Genomic DNA, 9,010 nt, shown 5'->3' with positions numbered 1-9,010 from the left:
GCGGGTAAGGCCCCTTGTTCAAGATCTAGATTTAGCACTTAAAAAAACAACCTTCCTCCTATCTCTAAATAAGGTAGGCGTGAATTTCATCTTGCACCCTATATCCCCAACTATCTACCCGGTCTTACCTCTGAAATGGGAGGCTTATTGAGCCGACAATGTTGAGCCAACTCTCACCTATGCAAATCTAAGGATAATCCCGAATAAACAGGAGTTCATAGTTAGTTCAGGATTAAGATCAAGTTACCGAGGTTATATATACGAAATAGAGTCCTAAACAGTAAACAGCGTTATAAAGTAAGAGTGACTTATTTCTTGGTCCGATCTTACGCAAACTCATTGCATAGGACGCCCTCACTCCTCATGTTAATACATGAACGAATCAGGATCACTTCGTTTGTAGCACCTTACAACAAATTGTAACAATTATAGAGCGGGCCACATCTAATAGTGTTACTAGAATAAGGTACCCAACCTTATTCATATACTATAGACCGTTTTGGCTATTTACTCGAACTTGATCCATCTTTATATCTCCACATAAAGTTCAAGTATTCATATAATAGCAATGGATCTTAGTTTATTGGATTTAGTCTTTATAAGTGCAATTTACAAATTCAATTACAAATTTATTGAATAAATGTTGAAGAACATCTTTATTGATAATAGAAAATGTTTAACTTTACAAACTGCGAGTTTTAAGACATACAACCCAACAGATGGGTCCCCGTGGAGACCTGTTTCCCTCAGTGGGGAATCTGCGTCCCCATCCCCGCCTTCAATTGGTGAGGACGGGGGAGATACCCCTGTGAGGATGGAAATGGGGAATCCCCCACCTCACCCCGATCCCGTTGCCAACCATATTCTAGAAGCAAAAATTAAAAATCACCCAATACTATCCTTAACGCTTTTAGCCGCCTATAGAACGCGTGTATACAACGGAAGACGACGACAGGTAGGTTCATTAGAAACTTATGAATGTTTACAATAATGGACTTTATCCAAGGTGAGAAAAGGCAAAGTTGATTGTACTAGTGAAGTTGTTGGCAAGTGAGTATTGAAGGAATTACAACTTCAGGATGATGTAGCTATTGGAATGTGATTTTGTTTGACAACAAACCAGTTGTAGGAAGTTTCATCGTATTCATTCCATGTGACCATTTTGCTCATAGAATCTTGAAAGCCAACTTTAAGTACTATCAATCCTATAATATCATTGTTGAAAACGATGTTCAAAGTAGAAACAAAAATAGGAAACATGTGTGCGAGCGAAAAAAGGTCAATGACCTGGCGAGGGTGGTCATCAAAAGCTAGCCAAGACGATGAAATTCAAGAAAGGGTTGTTGAACCAACAATCGTAGACATGAGATTGAAAAGGAGTTGGGACAGCCAAGTAAAGAAGATGAAGAAGATGAGATTTAAGATTTTTTATCATCTTATTTTAATGATGACAACGATGACGACGATGATGATAATAATAAACTAAACAAATATGAGTGTGTGCGTGCATTAGGTTGAAGTCTCATAACCGACGATTCCATTTATACTGTATTTCTATTGAGAATTGATACATGGTCTCATAACAGAAGATTTTATTTATACTGTATTTATACACGGTATAACATTTACACAGTAATCGAAAAAACTATTAATCGACCATATAGGAAAAATTTGGGAATTAAAAAATATGTTATGTGTGTGACAAGTTTTTGCCAAAAATCTTATTATTTATATTTTTTTGACAAAAATTAAAAGGTACCTTTCGATTTTGCTATTTCCTTCAATTTTTCAACTATTTTTTGAAGTTCAATAATATGTTGGGTGTTCATTCATTCCTGTAACATTTGTTACTTTAGTTCCTCTAAGTGCCTGTTTATAGAGATATAAGACTAACAAATTGAGTTATGTTTAAGAGTTTGGCTATTGTGTTATGTATATGCCGACTTCTTCATTATATTAAATCACATATCTATAATCTAAATTTTATTTTATGGTTTGGTTAAAATCTCCCAAAATATGTTAGTATCTGCGCATTTGTTTACACAAGTATATGGTTTGCTCTATATATTAAGAACACAAGATTTATAAATGTGAGGTAAGTTAGGGTAATTATTTCGTTTTTTTTTTTTTGAAAATTAAGTCTATTCACACTACTTTCACTTTTAATTTTTTTCATTTGTTATATATTTTTTTTACCAATAGTTTAAAAAAACTAAGCCAAAATTTGAAAACTAAAAAGAGTAATTTTTAAAATTTTATTTTTGTTTTTAAAACTTGACTAAGAATTCAACGTTGTGAAAGATGCAAATAGGAAGGAAATAAGCTTTATTTTAAAAAGAATATATTATTTCATCTTAAAGTACAAATTAAAAAATCTATGAAAGAAAAACAAAAACGAAAGCGTGGAAAGTGCAAAGATTTCTTCTACATGGGTATTTCTTTAAAAATCCATATTAAATGACTCCAGTTTGGAAATTTTAGAATATTCGAGTATCTCGAAATTTGCTTTTCCCAAAAAGGAAAAAAACGAGTATCTCCAAATGTGTAGATATTTTATATTATCATAAAAATAATGAAAAATACTTTAGATAATTATCTGGAATTCTTAAATATCTACTCGACGTGAGAGGTTTGATTTCTAAAAAAAAACTCTACACTTTCCTATTTGGTCACAAAATTTAGAAATTATTATTATTATGATTATTATGATTATTATTAAGGAGTGTTAATTATCTTATAATTCAAGAGTACTATAATCAATTTAATTGCAGATTATGTTTATGGTGTCTGTAGGATCGTGCGTATTTGTAGTTATTGATGATTCGATAATTGCTCCCTAAGGTAAGAATGCAAAGTTTTATTTTCATTACTTTCATAGAGGGTATAAAGATATTGTCTTAAAATCAGTAATAAATATAATTTTGATTTTATATACCGTGTATTTGTTACTTTTATAGAGGCATAAGGTATAAATATCATATTATATTTGTTATTGACAATTATAATTTTGATTTTGTACAGTACATATTTTATTTTCTGCATTGTTTTTATTAACAATACAAATATGGAGATCATATCAAAATTTAACCTTGCAATTTATAGTTACGCTAGGCTCTATTATTTTGAAGGATACTTCTTAATTTCTTAAAATAGAAAGATGAATGTTATTTTTAGCTGACTCGATTGTTAGTTATTATTTTGTTCTTTTTAGACTAAATTTCACTTTTGATTTTTGTTAGAGTGGATTACGAGATTTGATTTTTTTGATTAGATTTTATTTTAAATAATGTATATTGATTTTCAGAAGGGGTACATTTGTCCTTTTCAAAATTAAATAAATTAAAGATTCTAGATATTTAGATATTTTTTAAGTAAAAAATAAGATTATACATTTTTCAAAAACGTCTATACTCAAAGCATAAAGGTGAATTGGGCCGGGCTCAGATGGGCTGAAGATCCACGATGTTGATTCCAAAGCCCAATGAATTGGAAAAAAGTCGTATTCAGAAAAAACCGAACCTCTCAACGCACTCCAACCTCTTACAGTCCGCCACGTCAATAAAACACGTCAATACTTTGGGGGAAAATCAGGTGCAGGGTTCCACACAATAAGGAACCGTGTATCCCCAAATCATCCAATCAGCTTACGCCAGCAGATCAAAACAACAGTCCATTGGTACATCGTAGAGTGAGAATAAGACGAGAACCGCGGACTCGTAATTCCGAGTCAAACTTTAACTGCTTCAATCGGCAGCCCGATTTCCCGATATTTTACAATATTTAGTTCCCGATTTTTCCCTTGAACCTTTGAAGTAATCGTAAAAATGGCGAAGCATCAGATCTGGTTAGCCGTTGCCGCATTGGCTTTGCTTCTGTCATCGGCGGTGGCCGACGATGTTGTAGTGTTGACAGAGGAGAATTTCGAGAAAGAAGTTGGCCAAGATAAAGGAGCTCTGGTTGAGTTCTACGCTCCATGGTAATCTGTCTTTTTGTGTTTTGAAATTAGATAGTTTGTGAAATCTCTCGATTCTAAGTTGTGCAGTTCCGTGTGTTTTCCTGTGATTGATTGGTTGTAGATCTGTATATTTCTGTTGGAAAGTTGTAGGCAATCTACTTGCCTTAAGTGGAAAAGAATACAAAATGGAATCGCGAATGATCGATAGCGGAAATGTTCTTGTCTTATTTTTGGGAATATTGTAAATGTATATGGAGGGGTTTTTCATATGTCGCGTCGATGATTTGTACTTTAGCTATTCACGTTTCACACTGTTGAGTTTATAGTTTTAGTTATGATGGCCTGGGGATAGATCTGTATGCTATGTGGAGTCTGGAGATTGATCTGCCAATTTTTTTAACCCACTTTTGCTGTATTTCTTACTAAAAGAGAAAAGTTGTGGTTGAAATTAATCGCGTTGGTAAATTCTCCTGCTTGGGAATTCTGTAGTGATTGGGGGATATTTCCAATTATTATTCGTTTATTTCTCCGACTACATGAATACCGAATCTTTAACCTGTAATGGCTATAGGTGTGGGCACTGTAAGAAGCTTGCGCCAGAGTATGAAAAGCTTGGAAGCAGCTTTAAGAAAGCGAAATCTGTTTTGATCGGAAAGGTCAGTTCTTCTCCGTTGTTTTATATCATTTATATAAATTTTCGTTAGGTTATGTACAATATCTTTGTACTCTTTATTTATTCTTCTGTTTTTTTATGATTTTGTATGGATGGGAGTTAATATGGAAATTCTTAATCATATTGTATAGGTCGACTGTGATGAGCACAAGGGCGTATGTAGCAAATATGGGGTCTCTGGGTACCCAACAATTCAATGGTTTCCCAAGGGATCGCTTGAACCAAAAAAGTAAGGGAAGCTATTTGATAAAAGATGATGAGGAGGTTTATTGCATCACATTATGTTTTTACCAGAAAACTGGTTGTTTAATATATTGATTATAGACTTCGCTTTGCAATCTCTAATATAGATACGAAGGTCAACGTACAGCAGAAGCCCTTGCCGAGTTTGTGAATAGCGAAGGAGGTAATTGTTAGTACCTGTGAAGTCATTTTATTTTAATGTGCTAAATTTTTTTTAAATCCACAACTTGCTTGGTCTGAGTTAGACAAGTTCCCCATGTTAACGCTGTTAATTCATTCTCCTTGACTGTTACTCTTTGCCATATAAGGTGCCAGTTTTACGTGTGAACTCCTCACAAGCTTGAACAATACCCTTTAATAGTTTGTGATCGTATATGGTTACTCTCTTTGCATTTCTTTTCTTAATCTATCCCTTAAGCACGTCTTACATGCCATAAAATTATTTAGACGCATTTTAAGCATTAGCACAACAAGGTTGCTCCCTGATGTAACACTCTGTACTATATTTGTCAATTGAAGTTGCAAGAAACCGTATCTAGGAAGTTCCACCCTATTTATATGATACCTAAGAAGCATGAACACTTTAGTTTAACTAGCGTGTCCATGTCAGAGACTTCGACACTCCGACACTTATTGGACATGTACAGACACTTGTTAGTGCAATAGATGTACTAGACATTAGTTATATAAAGTCAAAATAGGAACATTTGGTAGACATGCATGAAACACTTGTTACTTATACTAAGTCTACACATATTGACCAAAATAATAAATTTTGAGAGCAAAATACGTCTAACTAATTTTGTAAGTATATAAATGAATAAACTCATTGACTTTGAAGTTCCTTCTTGTTTAAAAATGATACATATTTTCAAAAATGTATGTTATAATACTAAGTAACGTGTCCTTGTTGTGTCTGTGCCCTAAATTTTTAAAAAATGATGTATTGCTGTGTTCATGGTTTGTCGTATTCGTTTCAGTGCTTCTTTGGGCCTGTTTAGATTGATTTGAATAAAAACGTTTTTAAAAAAACACACTTTTATTTAAACACTTTTGGTAAAAACTGATTAAAATACACTTAAAAAACTATTTTGAGTGGTTGTCAAATACTCCAATTTCTTTCAAAATGACTTTTTTTCTTTTAAATTAAACACTTGAAAATGTATCCTAAACACACCCTTAGACTAATGGCCTTTGGGATTTACTCGTCTACTGTTCTTCCAGGAACCAATGTGAAGATAGCATCAATTCCATCCAGTGTGGTAGTGCTTTCCTCCGATAATTTCAATGAGGTTGTTCTAGATTCAAGCAAAGATGTGCTGGTTGAGTTTTATGCACCCTGGTATTAACTTTCTTTGTTCTTTTCTCGTGTTATTTTGGTATTTCAAAGTATCTGATTAAACTTTATCTTTCAGGTGTGGCCACTGCAAGAACCTTGCTCCTGTAAGTAGTTTTCTTCTCATGCTTTTGTAGATAAATTATCATGAATAACAAACAATTTAATATCATTCTATTTTTTCCGTCTACAGATTTATGAAAAGGTGGCTACAGCATTTAAATTGGAAGAAGACGTAGTAATTGCTAACTTAGATGCCGACAAATACAGGGATCTAGCTGAAAAGTAAGTTTACACGTATATTAGTTTGTAGTGGGGTTTTGTCTTTTTAGTGTTTTCTCTAAGTTAATGTTAAAGGTCGGTATCCTATTACATTACAGGTATGGCATAAGTGGTTTCCCTACTTTAAAATTCTTCCCAAAAAGCAACAAAAATGGTGAAGACTACGATGGTGGAAGAGATGTTGATGACTTTGTTAGTTTCATTAACGAAAAATGTGGGACCAATCGTGACGCAAAGGGACGGCTTACAGTAAATGTTAGCAACCGACAATGTTTAAATTTTATATTCTATTCTTGTTTTATTGTCTGCTCAAATATGTGTTCTCTTGTAGGCTGGTTTAGTTGCTAGTTTAGAATCATTGGTGAGAGAGTTCGTAGCTGCTAGCAATGAAGAGAAAAAGAATATTGTTGCCAAGATAGAAGAAGAAGCTGGAAAGCTCAGTGGATCAGCTGCAAGGTATACAATTATTTATTTCATTTTGTCATTCAGTTTCTTAAGAATGACAACATCTATAGTGATTCAAAAAGCGTCAGATGGTTTGTAATTTGCCATATTTTGTCATGTCTTATGAAAAAAAAAAATATTTAATGCATAGGAATTAACTGCATGAGTATGTAGAAATTATTGTCATAGTTGTCGATTACTTTTCTGTAGGCATGGAAAGATATACGTGAAATCTGCTAAAAAATGTCTGGAGAAAGGTGGTGATTATGCCAAGACTGAGATTGAGAGGATCCAGCGCATACTCGAGAAGGTTAGTATAATTTTACCTTTTGCCCATAATTTTTTATTTTTTTATTTTTTTTATTTTTTTAGTGTGTATGTATTTTTTTAAAAAATAGTTTTTCTAGTTTTTTTTTTCTTACATCAAATGACAATGCCCTGTTTGGAGTTTTTGTTCCAAAAGCTATCAAATATACTTGATAGCTTGGGCTTAACTGATATTAAGAAGTTTATACTTGCTATCTTATGGGTTTTGTGGCTTGCGGGGCTGCGTGGGTTGTTTTTTTATGGCTTTTCGGGTGTGTGCTATTGTATGGATTTTGTGGGATGAAAGGAAAAGTAAGGTTCTGTAATTATTTTATTGGTGTTATTTTACATATTTGGAGGCCCTACCTGTAGAGGAAGCTCTCTTCTTTTGTGGGCTTTAATTTTTTTTCTCAATAGTTGTTTTCATAAACTAAAAAAAAATGTTTTATATTTGCTACATTGAGTTTTAGAATGTAGTACTAGTAGTTTTATACTTCAAGCGTCAATAATTGGATCTCCCAATGAAATAAAGTAGTCACAACATTTAGTTCCTATGAGTACAAATGCATTTCTGGGGAACTTGTTAACTGTTAGTATATCAACTGTTTTCGACTTTTCAAATCCTTATGAATGCATTTTTTTTTTCTTTAGTTAAAAGAGATTTTAAGCTTGATATCTATATCATTCATATGTCTTAACTCTGTTAATAAGATAATGAAATAAAAGCTCACGATGTTATTGCATTTCTTTGTTTTGTCATTTTCTCATCGAACTCAGTCGGTAAGCCCAGCGAAAGCAGACGAGTTCACCTTGAAGAAAAACGTTCTGTCAAGTTTTGTTCAATCTTCTTAATTTGGAGGCAATTGGTGGTTGTTCTTGGCCAGACCTTTTCTTTTCCTTCTCCATTTATGATTAGGCATAGGTACATGATGATCTTGATCTTATTGTCCAATTTTTATTTACAAAGGAACTCTCACATGACGTATTATATTTTGTAGTTTTCTTTTTTGGCCCGAGTTTATTGAATAGTGTTCTGTTTTGTTTTCCATAACATATCACTGATTTCTTTCTTTCCTCTTTGTTATTGGCTATCATAGTATTAAGTGTTTGTTTACATATTGACATTCCTACGTCTTCATCGATTCAGCATTGTCATTGTATCGGGGAAAAAAATCTATAATACATAAAAAATAAGTATAGATGTAATATAAATAATGGTAACGTAATATATACTTTTGGTAGTTTCAAAATATAGGCATCTTAGTTCTTCCGGCTTGGAAAATGATATTAAATGGTCCATGACTTAAGTTGAAATCGATGGAATGCTAAATTGTGTTGGAGTTGTTGATCCAAATTCGAAACTGGGTTAGGGGATGAAGATGGAATGGTCATTGTTGGTGGAATCTTTTCATTTGGCAGTTTGGACCGTAGTGGTAATTTTTAGTCCTCCGGCATAGCTCTCCAGGTGTGACGGTGATGATAAGTTTGCAATGGACCTAACTAGACGAAGATGGAGAGTCTGGAATACTCTATCCTATTTTTATTTCTTTTTTGCTTTTTTTTTTTAATTAATTTTGTAATTGATTTTTCAATATGTCATGTTATCAAATATAATTAGCATCTACAATAATATTTAACAGTTCAATCAACATTTCATTAACTTCGATTTACATTAGGGACTATAAAATCGTTTTACAGATCAGGAATTAAAATGTTTATTTGGAAACTTTAGGGATTAAATAGATATGATTTTTAATTATAGGGACCAAGA

General features: G+C 32.9%; 1 protein-coding gene across 1 annotated transcript; it reads left to right on the top strand.

Annotated features, from left to right (window-relative positions):
- Nucleotides 1-3,727: 3,727 nt before the first annotated feature.
- LOC120086942 (probable protein disulfide-isomerase A6) lies at nucleotides 3,728-8,318 on the top strand. Its single transcript, XM_039043751.1, has 11 exons — nucleotides 3,728-3,976; nucleotides 4,527-4,611; nucleotides 4,760-4,857; nucleotides 4,979-5,034; nucleotides 6,096-6,213; nucleotides 6,287-6,314; nucleotides 6,401-6,492; nucleotides 6,588-6,744; nucleotides 6,821-6,945; nucleotides 7,144-7,243; nucleotides 8,017-8,318. The coding sequence occupies exons 1-11, from the start codon at nucleotides 3,825-3,827 to the stop codon at nucleotides 8,089-8,091; spliced, it is 1,086 nt and encodes a 361-aa protein (XP_038899679.1). The 5' UTR covers nucleotides 3,728-3,824; the 3' UTR covers nucleotides 8,092-8,318.
- The last annotated feature ends 692 nt before the right edge of the window (nucleotides 8,319-9,010 follow it).

Source organism: Benincasa hispida, chromosome 9 (genome assembly GCF_009727055.1).
Source record: "Benincasa hispida cultivar B227 chromosome 9, ASM972705v1, whole genome shotgun sequence".
NCBI lineage: Eukaryota > Viridiplantae > Streptophyta > Magnoliopsida > Cucurbitales > Cucurbitaceae > Benincasa > Benincasa hispida.
Note: the sequence above shows the minus strand (reverse complement) of the source record. Positions and strands in the feature narration are given on the sequence as shown.

Bases quoted from the DNA above. Each gene is read 5' to 3' on its own strand.
- LOC120086942 (XM_039043751.1), top strand. From the start codon at position 3,825: ATGGCGAAGCATCAGATCTGGTTAGCCGTTGCCGCATTGGCTTTGCTT. The intron at 5,035-6,095 runs GTAATTGTTAGT...CTGTTCTTCCAG, and splicing joins GTTTGTGAATAGCGAAGGAG to GAACCAATGTGAAGATAGCA. The intron at 6,214-6,286 runs GTATTAACTTTC...TTTATCTTTCAG, and splicing joins GTTGAGTTTTATGCACCCTG to GTGTGGCCACTGCAAGAACC.